The 23,991-nt window shown below is 35.0% G+C and overlaps 4 protein-coding genes and 1 non-coding gene across 7 annotated transcripts; 1 reads left to right on the top strand and 4 right to left on the bottom strand.

Moving 5' to 3' along the window:
* Nucleotides 1-883: 883 nt before the first annotated feature.
* Nucleotides 884-2,651, bottom strand: LOC111801556 (3-ketoacyl-CoA synthase 6). Its single transcript, XM_023685585.2, has one exon. It carries the CDS (start codon nucleotides 2,574-2,576, stop codon nucleotides 1,086-1,088), a length of 1,491 nt encoding a protein of 496 aa, XP_023541353.2. The 5' UTR covers nucleotides 2,577-2,651; the 3' UTR covers nucleotides 884-1,085.
* Nucleotides 2,652-7,381: 4,730 nt separating this feature from the next.
* Nucleotides 7,382-16,211, bottom strand: LOC111802747 (DNA binding protein). Of its 3 annotated transcripts, XM_023687228.2 has the most exons (15): nucleotides 15,980-16,211; nucleotides 14,965-15,072; nucleotides 14,733-14,867; nucleotides 13,582-13,930; nucleotides 13,374-13,456; nucleotides 12,998-13,148; nucleotides 12,637-12,909; nucleotides 11,970-12,506; nucleotides 10,861-11,750; nucleotides 10,687-10,772; nucleotides 10,381-10,599; nucleotides 9,591-9,719; nucleotides 8,868-9,227; nucleotides 8,297-8,412; nucleotides 7,382-7,694 (listed from the first exon to the last, which is right to left on the bottom strand). In XM_023687228.2, exons 1-15 carry the CDS (start codon nucleotides 16,085-16,087, stop codon nucleotides 7,594-7,596), a joined length of 3,645 nt encoding a protein of 1,214 aa, XP_023542996.2. In that variant the 5' UTR covers nucleotides 16,088-16,211; the 3' UTR covers nucleotides 7,382-7,593. The 3 variants fall into 3 exon arrangements, with proteins under 3 accessions (XP_023542996.2, XP_023542997.2, XP_023542998.2); XM_023687229.2 differs by lacking the exons at nucleotides 14,733-14,867; nucleotides 14,965-15,072; nucleotides 15,980-16,211 and having other exon boundaries at nucleotides 13,374-13,499; nucleotides 13,582-13,746; XM_023687230.2 differs by lacking the exons at nucleotides 14,733-14,867; nucleotides 14,965-15,072; nucleotides 15,980-16,211 and having other exon boundaries at nucleotides 13,374-13,496; nucleotides 13,582-13,746.
* Nucleotides 16,212-16,313: 102 nt separating this feature from the next.
* On the bottom strand, nucleotides 16,314-16,385 carry TRNAD-GUC (transfer RNA aspartic acid (anticodon GUC)). The gene has a single exon. It is a non-coding gene; the product is annotated as a tRNA-Asp (tRNA).
* Nucleotides 16,386-16,846: 461 nt separating this feature from the next.
* On the top strand, nucleotides 16,847-19,451 carry LOC111802660 (tetraketide alpha-pyrone reductase 2). The gene is made up of 6 exons (XM_023687102.2): nucleotides 16,847-17,005; nucleotides 17,125-17,297; nucleotides 17,372-17,560; nucleotides 17,645-17,807; nucleotides 18,931-19,120; nucleotides 19,202-19,451. The coding sequence occupies exons 1-6, from the start codon at nucleotides 16,900-16,902 to the stop codon at nucleotides 19,344-19,346; spliced, it is 966 nt and encodes a 321-aa protein (XP_023542870.1). The 5' UTR covers nucleotides 16,847-16,899; the 3' UTR covers nucleotides 19,347-19,451.
* On the bottom strand, nucleotides 19,420-21,353 carry LOC111802662 (ethylene-responsive transcription factor ERF118). The gene is made up of 2 exons (XM_087127222.1): nucleotides 20,699-21,353; nucleotides 19,420-20,611 (listed from the first exon to the last, which is right to left on the bottom strand). Exon 2 carries the CDS (start codon nucleotides 20,428-20,430, stop codon nucleotides 19,576-19,578), a length of 855 nt encoding a protein of 284 aa, XP_086983348.1. The 5' UTR covers nucleotides 20,431-20,611; nucleotides 20,699-21,353; the 3' UTR covers nucleotides 19,420-19,575.
* Between the last annotated feature and the right edge of the window lie 2,638 nt (nucleotides 21,354-23,991).

Here is a 23,991-nt window from a genome sequence, read left to right as displayed (position 1 = left end):
AACACGTTTGAGGTCAGCCAGCTTAGATGCTCGGTATTGTTGCTTTTTATCATTAAAGTTTTTTTTTTTAAAAGTATTAATAAAAATTAAAAATAACGAGAAAATCAACTTAATCTCGTTAGAAAATGCATTCTTAAAATACTAAACTAATAATGGTATTGATTCGAATCCTAAACAAAAAAAAATAATAATAATAATAATAAATTAATAAAATTAAAATTAATAAATAGTTTAAATTGGTTTATTTAATTAGGAACCGTTAAAATTTATATTCATATAATTAATAGTTTAGGGGTTTAAATGATATTATTGATATTAATTGATTTTATTTCCTAAAAATAAATATAACTTAACAATTTTGTGTTTAAAATTCGGAAAAGAAATTAAAAAAAAAAAAAAAAAAATTATCTAACACATTTTTTCTGAAATATAGATTTAAGGGTATTTTGGTAAATATAGGCTAGATTAAGGGCATTATTCATTTTTTAATTATAGATTAAATTAAGGATATTTTTATTTTTTTTAGTTTAATGGTATATATTTAAAGATATTTTAAAAATATAATATAATTGGTTTTCAAATATTTTTAAAATATATATATATTAAAAGGGCAGCTTATTAAATTAATGTGCGTAAATATCCAAATTTATAATAATTAATGTGTCATTAAAAGTGATCAAAATATAGTCACGTGGGTGGATGTTATTAACTATAAAATATTAAACCATCCTATTTATTAATTAAATCCTCATTTATTAGTTATTAATTAGTTAGTATTATTATTATTAGTACTTATCTCTTTAAATAGAAATTCCTAAATATATTTTTTAAATAAAATAATTAGAAAAAATCTAAAACAAATTAATCTGCACATTACCAGAAATTCAATACAAACACAAATATTTCATATATTCAAATCCATTCGGATTCAGACGAAAAAAATTGTAAAAAGGAACAGATAAAATGAGAGTTTCATTTAATTTGATACATCACAGGAAGCAAATTCGCAGATTATAGTGTTTTTTATTTCTTTTTTTTTTTTTTTCTTTTAATTTGTGTTATTTTCTTTGAGATTTCCGCCATTTTTAGAGCTTGACGACTTCAGGGATATGAACTGGATACCTATCGATGCAGTCATCCCACGGACCATCTAACGGCGTTTTGATTGTTCTGTTGCATTTCCAAACGGCGCTGTTGCATTTGAATCCACTTCCGAACGCGATTTGCCAGATTCTGTCCCCTTTCTTCATCCTTCCTTTTGATTCGATGTACGACAGTTCGTACCAGAGAGAAGACGACGACGTATTGCCCCATCGGTGAAGCGTCATTCTAGAAGCTTCCACGTGCTCCGATGACAGCTGGAGATTCTTCTGGAGTTCGTCGATAACCGCCCGACCACCGGCGTGGATGCAGAAATGCTCGAATGCTTGCTTGAAATCCGGGATGTACGGCTTCCATTTTGGGTTGAAGATTTTCCGGCCGATGAGAGTTAGAAGGAAAAGTAACTGCTCCGACGCCGGTAGAACTAGTGGTCCGATGGTTGTGATGTTGGATTTCAAAGCTTCTCCGGCTATGGCCATGAGATCCTTGGAAAGTGAAATTCCGACTTTGCCCTCTTTGTCTTGTTCCTCGAATACGCATCTGAACGCCTTGTCGTCCGCTCCTTTATGAGTGCGTACGACATGAACTAAACGGTATTTGGAACGGCGGCGCTCAGAGCGGCGGTTGGAGAGGAGAATCGCGGCGCCGCCCATACGGAAAAGGCAATTAGGGAGAAGCATAGCTCGCTCGTTTCCTTGGTAATAATTAGGCGTAATGATTTCGGTGCTAACCACCACGGCGTTTGAATTCGGATGAACTTGAAGCAAATCGCGAGCTAAATCAATGGAAATCAGCCCGGCGCTGCAACCCATACCGGAGAGATTAAAGCTCTTGATATTACTCCGGAGTTTGTATTTATTAATCACCATAGCCGACAGCGACGGCGTTGGCGAAAACAAGCTGCAATTCACGATTAAAATATCGATGTCTTTTGGCTTCAGCTCTGTTTTCTGAAACAGAGCATCCATGGCGGAGAAAATCACGAGCTCTGCTTCACCTCTGGCGGCGTCCATGGTGGGTTTAGGCGGGATGTAATGAATGGCCGGCGGCAAGCAGGTCTCCTCGCCGAGGCCGGAGCGTTCGAGAATCCTCATCTGAAACTCGACGCTCTTAGGGTTGTTGGGGAGGATGAGGCGAGAGTGCTCCATGAAAGTGGAGAAGGGGACTCTGCAAGTGACCGGTGGTTTGAAGCAGGCGTAGTCGACGAGGAAGATGGTTCGGGGTTTGGACATGAAGTAGACGGTGGCGGCGAAGATGATGAAGAAGGCGGAGCAGAGGATTTGGATGAGGTCGAAGTGGAGGGATGTCCAGAGGTCGAGAAGGCCGTCGGGGCCTAGCCGGAGAATCTCGACGGAGATGGCGGTGATGATGGGGATGAGTGTGAGAGTTATAATGTGGTTGACTAGGTACTGGTAGCCGAGCTTGACGTACTTGAGCTTGACGGAGGTGGAGAATTCCGGCGACATGGGAGGCATTTTGAAGAGAGGGAGAGAGAAATGGCGGTGGCGATGGAAGGAAGACGATGAGGGATATAAAGAGGAGGAGGCGGAGGAGGCAGATGAGGCGATTAAATGAAGGACTTCACGTCACTCAACGCCCACTTAACTTTTATATTTAATCTAACTTTTCTACAAATAAATATTAAAAATAATTCAAATATCTCGAACATATTTAAAAATTAATTTTGAAATTTCACATTCCTTCAAGAGGAGAATGACAATTACTTACTTACAAAGATCTAAAAACTCTCTCGACGTGTTTTAAAATTAAGATTACGTAACAAACTAAAGCAGACAATATTTGTTAGTGGTAGGCGTGAATTGTTACGTTAATAGAATGTCTCGTGAAGATTTATCGAGGTTCGAGGGGAAGGAGAGAGCGATACCCAATGCATTCTTTAGATGAGTTGGGAGCTAGGGTAGCCCGCCAAATCTATTTTTCATTCAGCAAAGGTCTGACGTAGTGTGTATATATATACACTTTGATTTCGTTCCTTTGTAAGGCTTCGAGATAGCGTATAAGCAAAAAGAGCATCAAGAACTAGTCGGTTTGAAATTAAATAAACTTGTTTATAATGACATGAAAATGCTATTATAATTTCATAAAAATAAATAATATTTATGTTTGGTTTTTTAATAATTTTATTTGATTTGTTAATTTTAAATTATTAATTAAATTAGAGAGACCTACTAACATTTTCATATATTTATAAATTTAATATTAAGGTTAAATTAATAAAAATAAATATTCATAAATTTTATATTTTATTTAAATATACTCATAAATTTTTAAAGTTTCAATAATATTTAAAAAGAAAAAAATAAAAAATAAAAAAATTTGAAAAATAAACAAAATATCGAGTATTTTTTAAATTTTTTAAAAAAATTAATTTATTATCTAAACTTTTGAAAATTGACCCGTATGTATTTTTATCAATTTAACCTAAGTTAATAAATATAATTATTAAACAAAAATACATTTAAACTTTGTCCTTTATTTCAAAATTCTCAAGTTCTTTTAAAAGCTGCGATGTTATTTTTTTATTTTTTATAAACATTTTAAAACTATATTTGAAATAGAGATTGTTAGAAAAAAGACATAAAATGAGTATTTTAATTATTTTTAACGAAATAAAATTGATATATATATATATATTTTTTTTTTTTTTAAACTAACATTGTCGCTGTATTGAAAGCTGTTATGTATTAATTAATTAGTTGCGGCTTATCCTAATTAATGCCTATCATCTTTTTCCCTTTTTTTTTCTGTTAGTTTTAGCCTCCATTATTAATGGCGCAACATTAATGACGTAATATAGGGTTCATTTCAATCTTTATTATATACCAGCACAAAAAATTGTTAGTATTTTGTTTTAGAAATATCCTTGAACTTTTGTTAGTGTTTTAGAGAATGCCCTCGAACTTTAAAAGTTTCATTAATACCATTTAACTTTTAAAATAGGTTCAAAAATACCCGCAAATAATATGTCTAAAAAATAAGTATAAAATTTTAAAAGTAGCATTAACACATTTTACTTTTGTAAAAAAATTTATTACCATCAATATACAGACACCTCATAGATTATATCCAAATTTTTTAATATTATTTTTGAAAGTTTGTGAAAATTGTGAACGGTGATAAATGTACTTTTGAACATTAAAAAAAAAATCATAGTTTTTGAAGTTTTAAAAAAAGTTTAAGGGCACTAACGAAAATTTTGAAAATTTAAAGGTATTTTTTAAAAAATTTTGAAAGTTTAAGGGTATTTTTGAAATAGAGGGTTACCTGTTCCCTACAAAACTAGCCGTACGGGTATTTTTTTTAACTTTTTTGAAAGTTTAAGAGTATTATTGAAAATTTTGAAAGTTTAGGTGTATTTTTAAAATAAAGTGGAAAGTTAGTATTTTTACTAAATTAGCCCCAACAAAATTAACATTATACAAATTCATTTATCTATATTATATAAAATATTTTTAAATTTATATTTTAAATTTTAAATTAAGCTTGGACTATACTCTTCAAATTTAACAAATTATCGTTTGAATTTTAAAATTTACTTTAAAAAATACTATTAATTTTTTTTATTAAAATAAAATAAAAATTGACGTCACATCTAATAAAAAATGAGAAAGCGTACATAGCATCATTAACGTAATTATTATTCTTTATTATTCTAAATTATGATTTATCTCTATTCCTTAATTATTTCTTTTACTTCTCGAAGATTTAATAATCTTTATTTTTTCTAAACGATAATAATTTTCTTAACCATAAAATAGGGCTAAAAATGATCTATTTTTCTAATTGGGTGACGTTAAAATATATATACTATATTATTTTTATTCGATATAAATAGCTTTGATTATAATATTTTAGCTCAAACACTAATTGATGGTTTGAAATTAGTGAAATATATATATATATATATATTTTTACAATAATATTAAAGAAATAAATTTTGCAAGGTGAATATTAAATATTTATTTAGAATAATATTTTTATTTTAAAAAATGTGTGTCTATTGTCGTCTTCATGATAAATTTCGAGAGACATTGAAAATGCTTCGACTATAACTACACATCAATATTAATTTTGAATATTTAATTATGTTATGAAATTTTTTTTGAGTATATTTGATTAAATATTGTATGTATATAAATGGAAAAGTAGAACAATTTGATAAGCGCCTATGTGATATTAAATGTAACCGAACCGATAATTATTGGTTTGGATTTGGGAAAAACAGAGAATTGTTGGTTCGATGTGTTCGATTTTTGTTTGAAAAATGTACCAAAAATATCAAATAAATTCGAAGTTTATAAATATATCTAAATTTTGAAGTTTATGTGATTTATTTTATTTTAAAAATATTTATTAATTTATTCAACGATATTTTCATTCAGTGTATTAAATTCATATGTGAAATTATTTAGAATTTAAAAGCTCATTGGACAAGAAAAATTAAAATTTGTATTTTATTTTTTATAAAGTTTACCTTTCAATTTTATATTTAATTGAATATTTTCTGTTGCTGTATTAATTAATTATAATTAAAACTTTATATAATTTAAAATGTATTATTTATAGGAATTAAAAAATCTAATTGGTTAAAATTGTTTGGAAAGTTTTGACTTAATAAAATGAATTTAACTAACAATAATTAATTATTTAAGAAAAAAATGAAGGTAAAGAAGTTTAATTTTAATTGGTTTAAATGTTTTATAATTGTATTTATTTATATAGAAGTATAATTACATTGTTAGACGATGAAAGTCTCACATCGGCTAATTTAGGGATTGATCATGAGTTTATAACTAATGAATACTCTCCCCATTGGTAGGAAGTCTTTCGGGAAAATCCAAAGTAAAGTATGAGAGTTTTTTCTCAAAGTGGACAATATCATATCATTATGGAGAATTGTGTTCGTTTAACAAACATCACATATTCGATTTTTCTATATCTTATTTCAGACAAAAATTCAGAAATTTATTAGTTTATCGGACTCATTTAAATTTAGAGACTTATTTTTAATGGTTAAAAATATATTTCATTTAACTGTGAGAATGACCGTTGGTCTTTGATGTGCATAATTCGGTAATAAATTTTCTTCTGAAAGCAATATTTACAACCGTCGACAGAAGTGGACACGTGTTGAGATCACGTGTCGTACAGCCAAACAATAAACGGAAAGTTTTTAATAAAAAAAAAAAAGAAAAAAAAAAAAGAGGAGGAATTCGTTTGTTGGTTATGAAAAATTTAATACAATAGAGCTGGAAAGAGACGTGGCGTAAGATGGTTGGTCCACGTGGTAAAAGCAATAAATAAAAGATTCATAATTTGGAGGAGTTGGACCAACCAGCGCCCAACTACCAACCCGACCCGAAAGCTCATCCCGTAGCTCCAGAGTTGAACGCAATTTTGGGCACTAAATATTTAATTATTGCTGTAATTACTGCCTCTCAACCCCAATCAATCAATTCTTTCCTATGCCATACTCAGTACTCACTGCCCTTTATTATTTTATTTTTTCTAATTATAATTTTGGTTAATGAATTTTCAATTCAATCTTATAATTAAATATACCCATATGTTGAAAAAAAAGTTTTTGTACTTTAAAATGTCTCTATTTAGTTTTAGATATCGATCTACAAATATATGAATAGCATGATAGATAAACTTAAGGCAGAGATTAAAGCTTCAAATTCAAGTTGTCACATGTTCAAGACCTGTGAATATTACTCAAAATATTGATCTTTTATGAGGAATGCAATTTTTATTACTCTTTAAATGCAATTTTTACGACTCTTTAAATGCAATATAATGGATCATATAATTCTATCAAAATTGGGTTGATATTTCCTTTCAAAAAGCTAAAAGGCCAATGTTTTTGTAAGATAAATGTGTTCCATGCATACAATACATGCAAATGAATGAATTTTATGTAATCGAATGAATTTTCAAAAACATTAAGCAAAGGCACTGCTAGAGAATGAACAGAGTTTAATGTCACGGTTATGCTTGTGTAACACTAAGCACACAAATAAACCAAAAGCCAAAATTATGTATGTAAAAAATGTGTTGAACTAAACCATTTTCATTAGAACATATTCACATTCAAAAAGAAATTTAGCTCTTGGACACAATCAAGTCTAAGCTAATTTGAATATTTAAGAGTTCTAAACAAAAAAACAAAAACAAAAAAAAAAAAATCTGAAATAAAACTATTATTTAAAGTCTTTTCTTTTTATCCCTCATCGTGGATGAAGCAATTTCAAATGGGTTGTCAACATGAAAGTTACTATGATTTCTTTATTTCATGATGAATGATTATTTTGATTCATCATCATCGGTCAAAATGCAGCCACGTTACAACAAATCCTACATTGTCATATCAATATCATGGCAGGCATCAACTCAAAACTATGAACATTTTGCTGACAAGTGTTCAATTTACAAGTAATTTTCTTCATTTCGTTGATAGTGCAGTTTTGGTTATTGGGATGAAAGTAGACATACCAGAAGCCTACTACCAGCGGCTACAGCTACCACGCCTCCCTCTCTATTATCAGTTGCAATACAAAAAACACTTGCACCTATAACAGAGAACATATATATATGCATAAGAAACTGAAGAAATTAGTACTTGGGGCATTATATGATGTTCAAATGAAAAGAATTCATAGCCTCTTTTCACTTTCTAACTCTTGAAACTCGTCTCACATTAGTTAACAACTCTACACTTTATAACGTTAACTCTACACTTTATAACTGTATGAAGTATGGGAGTATTGACTCCTCTTGTTTGTTTGTTTCTTCTCTTGATGAGTCGTGAGAACCGTTGAATACAACTTTTTGTGGGAAACACTTGCACTCTTTATTAACACTAATCGAAAAGAGATTACAAGACACTATGTAGAATACTACTATACTTTGCTCTAATTGAGACGGTTTGGATTTCTTAGGATGAAAACCTAGGTAGGGTAGAGGGGTATTTCTACTGCTCAATCTATTCCTAAAATATCTAAATAATTTTTTTAAAATAAATATATAATGGACTCGTACAATTATTAAGCTTAACCCTATCAAGCTAGTGATAATATTTTAACAACTATGAAAATATCTTGAGTATAGTGAAATGAACTTGAAATAGTGCACATTAAGGGAAAGCTTAAGTCACTGATGCTACGATGCATACCTTCGAAGCGAAGAAGAGTGCCGAGTTTATTTCCTGTAGACAATTCCCACACATAAACTAGGCCGTCCTGAGTCCCAATGATACCGCGACCAGCTGATGCCCCAATTGCAGAAGCCCTAAGAAGTGAAAAGAATCATAAACACTAAAACATCTAACCGTGTTGGTAACAAAATAAATGAATGTGATGACTTTTCAGTTAGGCTGAAATATGCACTCCTTAACAGACTAAATAATGAATTGCCAAATATCTACTTGTAAACTTACTGGAAGTTGATGAGCATGAAACTGCAAAACAAATTAATTATCTTCTGGCATTACAAACCTAAACTAGTGTTGTTCGTATATAAAACTTTGCAGTCATTGAATCATTGTTTTATCCTCCGACTCTCAGTTGATAAGCCAGGTATATCATATTTTTTGGAACTCAATGACACATTTGTACAACCTATAAAACAAATCTTGTTCAATGAAGGTCGTACGTCATATTTGTATGAATGTCAGAATATTATTGACATCCAAGATTCAGAAATTCAAGAACTGTACCAAGCTTGAGATTGAAATAGCACACTACCTTATATCCAGCTCCGCACCGAATGTAACCGTGCTGTTAGCAAGTAGCATTAGTTTCCACAATTCTGCATGATTTTTCTGACAACCCGTTGGTAAATAGTTATGTGGATCATTAGAATCTGATGTGGTTGAGGCAAAAAGCCATATGGCAGTATCCTTCAGCTGAAGTGACGAATGTTCATCAGGGATCATTGAACTTGTATTTGTTGCACACGATAGCTCTTTAACATAGTCCCTTGAATTAAAGTTGCTGGTAAAGCTTTCCGTTTCTTTCCAACGAAACAAACTAATTGGAAGGAACTGATTAACTGAGGCACTCGGAGTAAAGAACCTAGACATCATTGCACGTTTTTGGATATCCCTAAAACCAATAACAGTAACTTTTAGATGCCAGTAACCATACCAAGATAATCGTAATACCCATTAGATTTAACCAAGTGATCATTTAAAGATAGCATGAAAGCAGTCAACCCATTCAGTTTCCATATCTTAGGCCTGTTCAATTACCAACACAGAAATGGCTGTACTTGATGTAGAGGATATTTTTTAAATAATAATAATAATAATATGATATCAACAAACTTTCACTGCAGATATGGTGAGTCACAATGCAGATAAAATGGTTCATGACCTTACCTAAGTTTCGTAGGCTTAACTTTAAGTTTGATTTGTCAATTTTATCTGAAGACAAAATAAAATTCCCATGGGCTAAGGAAAGACATACCATAAACTGAATTCACCATATCCATTGTGGCCTACAACCAAATTGGAAAACTGTGGGACCTTCTGAAGTTCAACCAAGTTAGGAGATATGTGGTCCTCAGACGGTATGGTATGACTTTCTATCTGTTTGCTGTAAAAGCAGAGGTAAGGCTCAAATCAGTTTGAGTCTACAAGTGAAATAAATGAAACCATTAACCCAAGCAAATGGAACAAATGAGCATAATACGTCAGGGATAATTAGGTTCAAGAAAAGCGGAGCTACCACTTGAAGAATAATAAAGCAATGACCATTTATTTTGTATGGTACATCATAAAATGTTGTTTAGACTGCCAACCAAATAAAAATGACAGCCTCATCATATTTTTATCCAAGGTAATCCCTTAAATAATAACTAACTAGAAATCACGGAGGAACAGTGGAGCCCAAAAACCATGAAAGCTTACAATGCAGTATTCAAACATGTTATCGTTCAGATTGCAGCTGAAATTCAAGCCACATAACATATATTTAAATAATCCATTGAACCAGCACATCACCAACATTCTACATTCTCAAACTTACTGCAGAAATAATAATAACTTATCACAAAATAGGGGGTGCATCTTGATCGCAGAGCTTGAAACTAATGTATTGCAAATCAATAATTTGAGTAAACTAATTATGATGCGTATTAATATTATTATCAAAGTTAAATGAAGCAAAGAATTAGCCGCCTGTTCATTTATTATCAAACATAAATTTTATAAGTGAAACCACAAATTAAAGAATGGTCAGTTGCAATGGAACACACCTCCAAGTTGAATCCATGACCCAAAGATGCAGACGTCCCCCACTTCCAACAGCAACAAGCTGATCAGGTCCACAAACCAATATGCAATGTACACTGTCAACACTTCTCAAGTTTGCAATGATTGACACGTAACCATATTTAACTTCCACAATTTTCACCACATTCTCTTCAAACTTGCGAGATGTACATGTAGAGCATGGACAATTTATACTCCCTGTTCTGAAAATATCTTTGTAAAATTAGTTTCCATAATATTATTGTTGCTTAAAGTAAAATGTATTTGAAATTCACGAAAATGCTCACAACCTGCAAAGAGGTGCTTCAATGCCACCAACCAAAACAAGAAAGTTCCCATCTGGAGTTTGCTGGAAACCAGTTCGCTCTACTGCAACCTTGGTAACATAGACTAGTAAATTTAATCCATCGTGTCAAGGAAAGCTAACACAGTAATCAAATAAAGCTATAAAGATAAAAACTCACTTCTTTGCCCAAATAATCTTTTAGAGTCGGAACCATTACTGTTGTGTGGCCAACCATGGATGGGTATCCCAACCTTGGTTCTTTCAGTTCCACGGTGTAAGTAATAAGTGTTCTGTTCTTTTCCACCGAAAGACCACACAAAACACAAATGTGGATTACATTCTCAACGTTGCTGAGAAATATTGATAATACAGGCATAGGGTGCAAATAAGATCCCACTATTTTTGACATTCCTTCTGCCTCACGATAGAGCTCCACATTGCCATGAGGATAAGAATCCTTACTTTCATCTCTGAAGGTTTCTCCCACATCATGAAATAACTCATATTTATTTGGACTCAAAACATTATTATGCTCAATCATTCCCCCATCAACACAACCTTCCAAATCTTCCTTCAAAACATGTTTGTCTAGAAGTCCTGAATTATGACTCTTGTTGTCTCTCTGTGGTGATGCTTCATTTAGGTCTAATGTAGGACTGCGATGGCATATTTTTTCTAATCCTGTTTCAGCTTTCATAGTAGTTTCATAACTGCAATTGATGGGGGGCGGTTCTCTACATGTAGGTTCAGAAAGTAAATCTTCTCTTAGTTGGTTTCCAGGTAGAGTGCAAACATTGATACCAGAAGAATGTGGAGATTTAGAGGAAGATGCTTCTGTTCCATAATGTTTTCCAAGGTCACTAGTGTTGGAAGCTTCGGAAGGATGATTCTCTTCCTTAGCCAAATGAGACACCTTTTGAGCTTTTCTCCTACTGTACACAATGCTTGGAACTTGAGAAAATGGCGAAGTGTCAATTCCCACAGCCTCTTTTCCTAAAAGGACTTCCTTATTTAATGTCTCTGAAAATGCGGAGGTACTTCGTACACTTGAATCATTTGCACTCTGAGCTGAAAAAGAGGAGATGGCATAACATCAATTTATAGATTATCATAGTTGATAAATTGGTCATAAAGGAGTTCTGCACTTCAATTCTAAATTTAATTATCGTGGAAGTATGTCACAGAAATGTTCTTTACAAACGAAGTTTGAAGTAGTAACGGTGTTACCATTAGTGAATGATTGGTGCTTAACTAAATTGCTAGAATAAAGAAGGATGTAATTCTCACCATGCGAGAATTGAGAAAAGGATTCACTCGGACAAGGTTGCTCATCACCATTGCTTTCCTTGTAATCTTCAGGAGTTTTCTGGTCCACTTTACAGGAATTTATTTGGAGATTTAACGGACATTCATTGAGAACTCTACCAGAAGAACTGCAGCTGGGAGGACATTCTGAAACATACAAATTACCCTCCTGACAAGTTCCAAGCAAATTTTCACCATTTTCGCTGTCACGGGACTTCTTGCTTCCAGAAGCTTCATGATGATTTACTAACAACTCATTCATGCGACCAGAGAATTGGAATCCACAAGAATCAACAGGTTTCATGTCTTCCTTGGCTTGATCATTGTCAGCAAAAGAAGAGAAGCTGCCATTAATGTTTGCATGGTCATAATGTTGTTCACCCTCTAGATTGTCAAGGCCAGTTTTGGGAAGCTCAAGACAAGGGACAACAAATTTGTAATTCCCATGTTGGATGTTCATGTATTCCTGCTTTTCTCTACCTTCTTTCTCCGTAGGCCAAACATCTTTTGTATTTTCATCTACAGAAGAACGAAAATGTATTTTAATAAATCTAAAAAGTTTACATATGCACACATATCGAATCTGCAATTTTATTTGTCAAATGCTAATCACCGTAGCACAGGCTACACACACACAGATATACATTACCACAAGGAAAAGTTTCCAAATTAGATGTGGCCCTCTTTTTCCTGCCAGAATTCTCCTCGAGCAGAGGAACTGCTTGTGGAAGCAAATATGTCATCATTGACTTCACCATGTCTTGACCTACTGAATCAAAATCATTTCTTTTGGAGCCTGAGTTCCTGTTCAATGAGCAGATTTCTTCTGGATGGGCGTCTATCACCGACTCTTCAGGTATGATGATATCAAGCTCGTTGAGATTTTTCTTTTCAAAGCTAATTGGAGCAGACTCAAAAATAACTGCATTAAATAAATAAAAAAATTGAAATAAAAAATAAAATATATAAGCAAGCCAATGTTTTGTCAAAAAAGTGAGATCATACAAAACCTTGCTTTTGATCTGAGGTATCTGAAGCATCATGATTATTATCTTCAGTGTCTGGACAATAATCCTTTTGGAAAGAAGCAACCCCACTGTTATCATCTATTTCCATTTCTCGACTAATACATTCCAATTTGTCCGTTGACAACCTATCATGCTGTAAGAAGTTAAGAGCACTTCGAAAATTCGCAATTTGCAAATCTGACAAAAAGAGAATAAAATGCATTTTTCAAAATGATCTCTATTTCCATCGTAGATATCTGTTTAAAATAAATCAACAGGAGACTAAATATAAACTGTGTGCTTTATAACAAAAGTAAATAAGGAAGTTCATATTTCTACAACTACAAGCAAATGGTGAACAAAAAGAATATAATCTCACATGTTTTTCATCAATGGACACATTATGAGCTACTTGAGTGGTTTCTAAGACAGCATGCTCCTCTTGTACACATATAGCTTTCTCTGAGGCATGAACAAAGAAGTAAAACATACGTTGCAGGTACTGCTGCCAAAAAAGGTTGCTGAGCTTTTTTTGTTCACAACAGTAAAGGAACTATTTCTAATTTGTTTTTTTTTTTCATACTTACCACAAAAACCTTGATTCCCATCATTAGCAGACACTGAATTTAATTCTGCAGTCATGGATCTAATTCTGGAACCATGATTTCGTGGTTTTTTTAGATTAGAACCAGTGGGTGACTTTGCCGTTTCAATTCCTTGAATTCTGCTTCTCTTTCTTGCACTCTTCGATCTTTCATGGCTAGAAACTAATTTAGCAGTTTTACACTCATCAACACAATGTTGCTCAACTGCAGTCTGTGCAGATCCAGAAGCCTTGCTGCATAAGTTTGAAGGGTCTAGCTCTGCTGTTCCACTGACATTTGCCACTAGCTCCCTAAGTAACCTCTGAATAAATGGATTTTTTAACCCAAAAAACTACATAGGACGAAAAGAAATAAAAGTATGTTACCCAATGTTCTGATAATCTGGTTAAATTAAATGCTCTACATTTAATTAGGTGCTTGCATGTGCCTGCACACTGAGGAGCTAACTAAAGTTGCTCGATGGTGATATTATTACTGAGAAGATAAACTCCGCAATTTTACCCACCAAGACTTGTCAAATGTGAAAAAGATTTAATGTTGAACTAGTCAATCTAAAAAAGATAAATCAATTATCTCATAGACGTTTCGTCAAAGTAAAATAGTTAAATGACCTCACTCCTGAACAACAAAAAATTAAATAATTAAGAAAAGAAAAGGTAGGCTCCTCAAACTGCTTATGCTTGAGATTTGCATTAGTTATGTTTTCCAAGAAGATTAACATAAAAAAAAAAATAAGCAGAAAACTCTTAAGCTTCTGTGTTTCATTGCACTAATGGTTAGTTTTATTTCAAATAGCTGCATAGTTCTCAACACAAGGTAGAAAGTTAAGTACGGCGCTTAAGATTGCATGAATTCAATTCCTCCTGTGCAAATCACAAGAATGCCATTTCACTACTGAAATGAAAGTTGCCCGATGGTGATATTATTGGAACTGAGAAGATAAACTCGGAAATTTTACCCGCCAACTAGACTGGTCACTTGAAAAATGTTGTCATGATTGAAGGATGTCATAGAAAGGGGATGTAGATTAAGTTATTAATCATAGGAAGTGCTAGAAATTAAAAAGGGTTACAGAATGATAGGACTCATTTATTCACTGGCTAAAGAGTTCAGTAGAAAAATGAAAAGTTTACCTCCACGCCATCAACCTTGCATGAAGACCTTTTCCCATGCCAAATTTTAGTATGGAGGCAGCTTTTCCTCTGAAACATCTCCCATGCAATATCAGGTGTCTGCCCAGAAAATGAACGTCCATCCATGGACAAAATCTGCAAGAGACGATAGACCCTTTCAATTAATCTTTGTCGATGACAAGAGAAATACAGATATTTAATATTTAATATTCAATAGGAAGGTTATGCACACCATAAATAAAGGTCCTTTTGGACCCTCATGAACTTCTATTTTATATTTGATCCCATTGTAATCCCGAACAGCCTGATACCCAACTGGATAGGGAAATCGATCCTTACCCTACACAACAATTCAAAGATAAGAGTAAGTCAGTTGAGATTTCTTATCTTTGTCATGTAAATACATCTTTTAACTTCTTGAAGCTCTAATGGGCCAAACTCTTATAAAAAGAAATAATGGGAGAATCATCGTTATCAAATTTATCTCCTATTTACGTCGCTGAGTTGAAATAAACACACCTACACAACCGATCAGTTCACGATAAGTTTCCATGAGTAAATAACAAATAAAAATGCATTTAAACTACAACATTCAACTCAAAAAACTATATTACCAGGTCTCTATGACATCTATTGTTCTTCATCTAAGATACCATTTCAGATATGTAACAATTACAAAACAATAGCCCGCAATGTAACAATATGGAAGTAGTTAGCAAGCAGTTTGAATCGACAAATTCGTCAACTGGTCATAGTTTTCCAGTCTGATATTGGAACGCTTGATGTTCGAACCTCCTGAGAATTGCAGTGGCACTACATGCAATGAATTGGACATTTATACAGAAGCCAATTAACTCCAAATTCGTACTACACAAAATTAATTTGTCACTTGAGCTTCATGAAGTAGACTATTCGATTTTAATTGTACTAATTATTATGGATTCTACATCGAAAAACCTAGTTAGAGAAGCTTGAAAATTAGCATTGCACGAAATGCCATTCCGCTGTTGCAGTTACATCTGTTCAACGATCAGAAACGAAATCATTCCAAACCGACCGTGTCGAAAAATACAGAAACGAATTCCAGAGGGAACAAATCATGTTACAAGCATCACATGCTTTCCACTTGAGAAATGATTAAACAGACATCACCGGAAAGAGTAACATTACCACCGAGATACATGAAATCAATTACAGCAGACAAATCTATCAAAAGATGCAAGGAGAAAAAGAAATCGAAACCGAACCCTAGAGCTGCTCCAGTACTTCTTGGCCCACGGTCCACTGTACAAGGATCCGATGGAAATTATCTCAAGACTAGCGTCTGACTGATCTTTGAGTTGAGCTCTTGACATCGAAAGGAATAGCAAGATTGAAACACTCAGGAGATCAAAAATGAATAATAGAATTCGATGAAGAACCAGGAGCGGAAGATGATGAATTTCAGAAGAGAGAGAGTGAGAGAAAGCGCGGGAAGGAAATAGCAGGACATAATTTTATGGCGGGTTCAATTTTTTCCCTCCGTCGTAAGTGGGCCCATAGATGAAAAAGGCCCAAATAAACTATAAAAAAAACATAATTCGCCGTTGCCGGGGATCGAACCCGGGTCACCCGCGTGACAGGCGGGAATACTTACCACTATACTACAACGACTTGTTGGAAACTAAGTTGACATTTAAATATTACAAGAAACAAAAAATATTTGACTTTTTTATATAATTAGTTAATTGATTAGGCATAAAATAAAATATTAAATTTGGTAACATTAAATAAATTAATATTAAAATTCTCCAATAAAATGTTTCTAATTTAATTTATGGATTAGAACAGAAGGAGACATTTTGAACCTAACTTAGTTGTTCGGGATGTCAATTTTGTCAACGAAAACAACTTTATCAGACGATGAACACTGTTTTATTTGATCATACAAAGACAATTGGGTTAGTTCGAATGGTTAATAAAAGTTGTTCGAGTCAGTCTTTGAAACCCGAGCACGATTTATGTTTATATTAGAAAAGTCCAACCTTCCAAAGTGGATGACTCATCTTCCACTCTTGTAATTGGAGCTCAGCAATATAATAGCTGAAAGCGCACCATGCATGAGCAATCCTCATGTCTGGCCACTCTATAAACTCTTCCCTTCCACACAGCCATTCACAAGCCGGAGATGCCAGAGTACTGTGTGACCGGCGGCACTGGCTTCATAGCCTCCAACTTGGTCAAGGCATTGCTCGAGAACGGTCACCACGTTCGCACCACCGTTAGAAACCCAGGTTACGAACCACAACCATATCTCCCCTGTCGTCAAAATCTATAATACCTGCATATCGACAGCTTGATTCACAGGAGTTACCATTGATATAGATGTTTTACTTGTCATTTTCATGAACAGGAGACGAACGAAGTGTCGGGTTTCTGTGGGAGTTCGATGGAGCTAAGGAGAGGCTGAAGATAGTCAAAGCTGACTTGCTTGAAGAAGGTAGCTTTGATGAGGCCATTCAAGGAGTTGATGGGGTCTTCCACACTGCTTCACCTGTCATTGTTCCCTACAATAACAACATCAAGGCAAGATCCTAATGGGATATGCCCAAACTCGTTGCGTATGTGCGTATAATTAACGTTCTCGCAATATTATGCAGGCAACTCTGATTGATCCATGTATAAATGGTACGAAGAACGTACTAAATTCATGTCTAAAAGCGAACAGCGTGAAACGAGTAGTGCTCACCTCGTCCTGCTCTGCAATTAGATATCGTTATGACATCCAGCAACTCTGTCCTCTCAATGAATCGCATTGGTCCGATCCCGAGTATTGCAAGAGCCATAATGTAAGAAGGAACTCCTCTTTCGGTGGCTCAGATCGGATTGACGAGACTTGTTTTGATTTCTTCATTTGGGTGTTTTTTTGGCAGCTTTGGTATGCATTTGCTAAGACTTTGGCAGAGAAAGAGGCTTGGCGTTTGGCAGAAGAACATGGAATGGATCTAGTTGTGGTGAACCCATCTTTTGTTATTGGTCCTTTGCTTACACCAAAACCAACCAGTACCCAGCATCTCCTACTCGCCATCATCAAAGGTTTGCAAGAATCTTCCTCATTTTCTTCGTGAGATCTCACATCGATTGGGGAGGAGAACGAAGCATTCTCTATAAAGGTGCGGAAACCTCTCCCTAACAAACACGTTTTAAAAACCTCGAGGGAAAGCTCGAGGAGGACAACATCTACTAGTAGTAGGTTTGACATGTTACTAATGGTATCAAATCAGGCTATGCCAGTGAGGACTCCGGGCTCCGAAGGGGGTGGGTGGATTCTGAGATTGCACTAGGTCCCCTAAGGGGGTGGGTGGACTCCGGGCTCCGAAGGGGGTGGGTGGATTCTGAGATCCCACTGGGGTCCCCTAAGGGGGTGGGTGGATTCTGAGATCCCACTGGGGTCCCCTAAGGGGGTGGGTGGATTCTGAGATCCCACTGGGGTCCCCTAAGGGGGTGGGTGGATTCTGAGATCCCACTGGGGTCCCCTAAGGGGGTGGGTGGATTCTGAGATCCCACTGGGGTCCCCTAAGGGGGTGGGTGGATTCTGAGATCCCACTGGGGTCCCCTAAGGGGGTGGGTGGATTCTGAGATCCCACTGGGGTCCCCTAAGGGGGTGGGTGGATTCTGAAATCCCACTGGGGTCCCCTAAGGGGGTGGGTGGATTCTGAAATCCCACTGGGGTCCCCTAAGGGGGTGGGTGGATTCTGAAATCCCACTGGGGTCCCCTAAGGGGTGGGTGGATTCTGAAATCCCACTGGGTCCCCTAAGGGGGTGGGTGGATTATGAGATCCCCAGATCCCACTGGGGTCCCCTAAGGGGGTGGGTGGATTATGAGATCCCACCGGGGTCCCCTAAGGGGTGGGTGGATTATGAGATCCCACCGGGGTCCCCTAAGGGGTGGGTGGATTCTGAGATCCCATTAGGGCCCCCTAAGGGGTGGATCCCATTAGGGCCCGGGTGGATTCTGAAATCCCACTTGTCCATAATGGACTTAGAGTTTTAAAAACCTCGAAAAAAAACTCTAAAGGGAAAACTAAAAAAGAACCATATATGTCCATAACTATAATGGGCTTGGAGTTTTAAAAACCTTGGGAGAATCTCAAAAGGAAAAGTCGGGTTACACTAAATTTCTTTCAGTTCTCTTAAAACGGAGTGGTTGTTCCATCAGGTGAAAGCGGCGAATATCCAAACTGCACGTTGGGGTTCGTGCACATAGACGACGTGGTAGCAGCGCACATACTAGCAATGGAACATCCAAAAGCATCAGGCAGGATCATATGTTCAAGCACAGTAGCTCACTGGTCAGAGATCATCGCAATGCTCAGAATCAAGTATCCATCCTACCCATTTGAAACCAAGTGAGTCTTGAAAATCTCGACAAAAATCTCTCAATTTTTCTCCTAGACATTTCATCGAACACTTCGTGTGCATGCATACAGATGCAACAACGATCAGAAAGGAGATAGCAACCCTCACAATATGGACACCAGAAAGATATCTAACCTGGGATTCCCCGCTTTCAAGACGCTCGAACAAATGCTTGATGATTCGATCAAGAGTTTCCGAGACAGAGGATTTCTTTGAATCGAAGAAAAAAGCCTTCAATAATTTCGACTGTAACCATCTGGCTTGTAGTTTCGATTTGACGATTCATAAGTAAAGAATCCAAGAATAATAATCGTTTATAAATCGAAATAGATTCACAAAAAAAAAACCCTAAACCCTAAACCCTATCTCATTTTCTCTCTAGAAACTGCATTCTCAATGAATCAAAACTTCAAAAAAATGGAGAAAAATCCTAAGCTGCAAAAAATTATGAACAAGTTATGTTGATCGGTTCATCAAGCCAACTAGAAATCTCAGCATTCCATATATGATCACAATCGAAATTTGGAAGGAAGCAAGGTTCATCATCAGCATCGGCAAACGCAAAAAATTGGGTGTTGTCTAGACTTGCAAAATCGTCCAAGAACATCCCGATTCCATCAGCCAGACTCCAACCAAATTCATTCCCCAGATCCGCTTCTTGAAGATAGTTCATATTTGTGTCTGTTTTTTCTTTGATTGAATCTCCCTCTCGGCTTTGAGAAGTTGAATCGTTCCATTCGAGAACAGACGGCGGAGATGTGTGTGACATGGTGGTCTCCATCGTGCTCACCGAAGAATCAGTCTGCTCTGACACAGTGCCGTTGCCAGTAGCCATTTCCGCTGCCGTAGCTTCAAACTGCAACCGCTTCGATTCATAGGCTTGATAAGCTTCTTCAGCAGTGTCGTAAGTTCCTAGCCAAACACGGCTTCTTTTGAACGGATCTCGAATCTCCGCCGCCCATTTCCCCCAAGGTCTCTGTCTCACACCTTTGTATTTCGAAGACGATAATCTTCGAGACTTAGGGTTGTTGTTTCCATTGTTGCTGTTCTTAGAACTCTTAGATTCGGGAGAGTTCATCGGCGTAGGCAGGTCGATTTCGTGTATGATTCGGTTTTTTTTGTTCAATCTTCTTCTTAATCTTCCGTATACTTCTCCTTCATCTTCGCTTGAAGACGCGTCCGTTGCATCAGGATCATAACAGATTATACGAACTTTTCTCCTCATTTTCGGATCTCCAGAGAAATTCGTCGACTGTTTGAACTTTCTGTCGCTAACAGTTCTCTGATTAGGATGCGGCATCAGAGAGTAGTACGACAGATTAAGAAGAACACGAAGAACAAGAACAGAATAATTTATGAATAATCAAACGGAAACGATGGAAGATTTCTGAGAATCAAAACAGCGGAAGTGTAAGGAGGAGAAACGAAGAAGAAATTGCTTTATACGAGAAGTCCACGATAATTTTACTCCAGAACAAGTCCTGCAAAACAAAAAGAACATCAACCAGAATCATCAAGAACATTAGAAATCGAAGAAACGAGTGAACGAAACTGGAAATTAGTCTTGCCTTTTGAATCTGAAAAGCATTGAAAACGATTGTTGCACAAGAATCAACCTCTGCCAGAACCAGCAGAGTGAGAAGGAAACAGAAGAAGAAAACCAGAGCTGCAGCAGAGCCCTAATGACTGCCAATATGAACAAAGCCGACATAAAATCTACTGCTCAACCACCGTCTTCAACTTCTTCCCTGTTCTTCAAAATCGAAAGAGAGTAAACAACCACCGCCAATCCACGCTCGACATTGTTCGATCGTCGAGATAACAGAACAGATACAGCCAGATCAAAAAAACACCAAAATCTCTATGGAAGAAACACCAAAATCTCATGAATCGAGGCATTCTCCATTAAAATATACAGAAAATAAAGAAATCGAATCGGAAAAGGCTTCATAATCTGACGGGAATCTTCATGATGTTCTTGAGTTTTCTTTCACAGTCGAATGCGCCTGCAATTGTTCTGAGAATCGGTCAAAGTTTACCGGAAACAACTGATGGAGAGTGGAATTTGCTTAAAAATGGATGGTTTGGTGATGGTATGAACGAATTTAATGTTATGGCCATCGGATTATTGTTAGACTCTCTAGTCGATCCGCCGCAAATTCCCCGGATCAGAGAATTTATTTGAATTTGGGGATTTGGTGGCTTTCACCCCTTTTTCAATCTCTTTTTTTTTTTCATAATTTAAAATATCATATCACATTTAACAAAAAAAAAAAAAAAAAAAAAAAAAAAAAAAAAATCAAATTCTCTCCTCCTAACATTATCTTATCATAAATTTATTTTCTTGGTTCGTTGGCTTTAAAATACATTTCAAAATTTGACTTATTTTCAAATATTAAAATTCACCGATCCTATACCAAGCATATAGTTTTATGGCGTTTGGGTATGAGTGCAAGCTCCTAGGGCTCTATGTTGACTGTACATCAAACAGTCGATTGGTCGTTGAATAAGCTTTCAAACTAGAGCCCAAGTTGAACATAAGAGACTTAGTTAGACTTAGATGCTCGTGGTAAAAAACCAAAAGTAAGCCTTTACAACATTGAGCCACAAGCAAGTACGGGTAGTAAGTATTTTCATGAGAACCGACAAATCAACTCTAGAAAGTTGAACTATAAGAATAAGTAGTGAACTATAAGAATAAGTAGAACAGTTATAAATAGTTTTGACTGAACTGATTACTATACCCTACTTATTAGTTTAGATGAGTAGAATCTATCTGAGTTAAGTTTGGTAATAGCTTGGAGTGAAGATAGGTAGAATCTATCTGGGTTAAGTTTAGTAATAGCTTGCAGTGAAGCTGGAAGTTATTTGTATTAATGTTGTATATGCAATACGAGTTGGTTTGAGTGAGCTAGTTATATTCATGCGTGCTACTTTCCCTTTCTTATAAGTAAGATGTCACGGTCATGCTCGTCTAAGGCGTGTTGCCCATGGCCGCATGCCCATGACAAGCCCAACCCTTTATGTCTTTTCATATTCTAGTGTTTTCCTTTTATATTTATAGGAAGTATGACATTTCATAAATATAATGTCTAGACCTGTCAGACATGAAATGTCTCAGAATGTACTATAGGGGGATACGACTAGTTGTCAACTTCTCCCTACCCAAAGTTATATACTGTAAGCTATTGTTATTTCTCTCTTGCTTGCTTATATAACGTCTCTTTCAAAAATCTCTCTCTGCCCTCGCTTTCTAAAACCTTCTTTTCAAAAATCTCTCCCTGCCCTCGCTTTCTAAAACCTTCTTTTCAAAAATCTCTCTCTGCCCTCGCTTTCTAAAACCTTCTCTTAAAACCGAGGCCGAGTGGTCTATTCCTTGGCCCAAAATACTCGCAAACGGGCCGAGAGAGAGTGAATGGCTATGAATTCATCCACTAAAATTTCTCACATTTAATTGATATTATAACTAATTAATTAAATATAAATTATGAGGTAATTGATTTTTTAAATTTAATATTAAAATACTTGCATATATACAATTCATTCCTAAAAAATTTAAATTTATAGCCTTTAAAAAGTAAAAAAAAAAAAAAAAAAAAAAAAGAATTAAAATTTATGGTGCCATTTTTTAATATGATATTATAGAAACAATTTCATACAATTGACTATTGTTATATTTAAATTTTCATTAAAATTTAATTATAAATTAATGACTAATTCTCATGCAATTACATATATATTATTCTTTAATAAAATTTTATTTTAAAATTTCAAATATATATTTAAACCTTTTTTTTATTAATTACAACTGTGTAATAAAAATTAAATTAAATTAAAAAAAATAAATAAAATATATGGGTAAGAAAGAGTATTTCAAATTAAATGGTTTAATTAAACTATATATTTTAAAAATTTGTGGACAAAATAAAATAAACCGAACAAAAAAAGAGTTTATTTATTATTATTTAAAAAAAAAAAGGAAAAAATTGAATTTTAAATAGAAAGATGGCTACCGCTGGGTCCCATGAAGAGTACCGATTTGAGAATAGAAAAGAAAACGATAGTTGGGGAGGAAATGCGAAGGAAATTCCAAAAATGCCCCCAAAGACCACGTGTAGAAAAATTATTGTTGACCATATTGACCCTACCCTCCACATTGCCTAGCGCCGATTCGCCTTTAGTATCATTATTTTGACCAATTTTTTATGAAGCATTTAACATCAATTTCACATCTTTATTTTCCAATTGAATGTATGCTGTCTTTAACTCATATATTCAATGTATCGATTAAGGAAAGCGTTTATAAATATTTGGAGAGAAAGAGGAGGACATGAACGGTGACAGAAATGAAATGGGAGAGCTAACGAGATGGTGAGAGATAGCTGGGCAGGAAGTGACGTTAACGTAGAATGTAGAAGGGTGCAGACAAGTTACGTCAACCATGAAAAGTGAAAGTTGACAAGGAGGATGGAACGAGGACGGGAGGTGGAGGCAACGTGGGTAGACTTTATGGTTTGAAATAGAAGAAGAGGCTCAAAAGTGGAAATGACCTTGTTTGGTCGTCCAATAAAATTGAAAACCGAAGCCAATCAATTGTGGCAAAAAGTTGACCGACTAATCGGGTTGGATTGGTTTTACGGTCCAATTTGATCGGCCTTTAATAATTTCACTGTTAAAAAAATAATTTTATCAGACTAAATTTTTAGAAATTTATTAAATTGTTCAAAGTTGACTATGTTATTGTCTATCTTATTGGAATTCATTTGTGACTTGAATTCGTCTAAAATTTAGCTATTTTAACTGAGGAAAAATAAATTATCCGTTAATTCACTTAAATTTGAAGCTCATTTGTAACTCGAGA

This window comes from Cucurbita pepo, chromosome 9, assembly GCF_057944985.1.
Source record: "Cucurbita pepo subsp. pepo isolate OVF chromosome 9, ASM5794498v1, whole genome shotgun sequence".
Taxonomy (NCBI): domain Eukaryota; kingdom Viridiplantae; phylum Streptophyta; class Magnoliopsida; order Cucurbitales; family Cucurbitaceae; genus Cucurbita; species Cucurbita pepo.
Note: the sequence above shows the minus strand (reverse complement) of the source record. Positions and strands in the feature narration are given on the sequence as shown.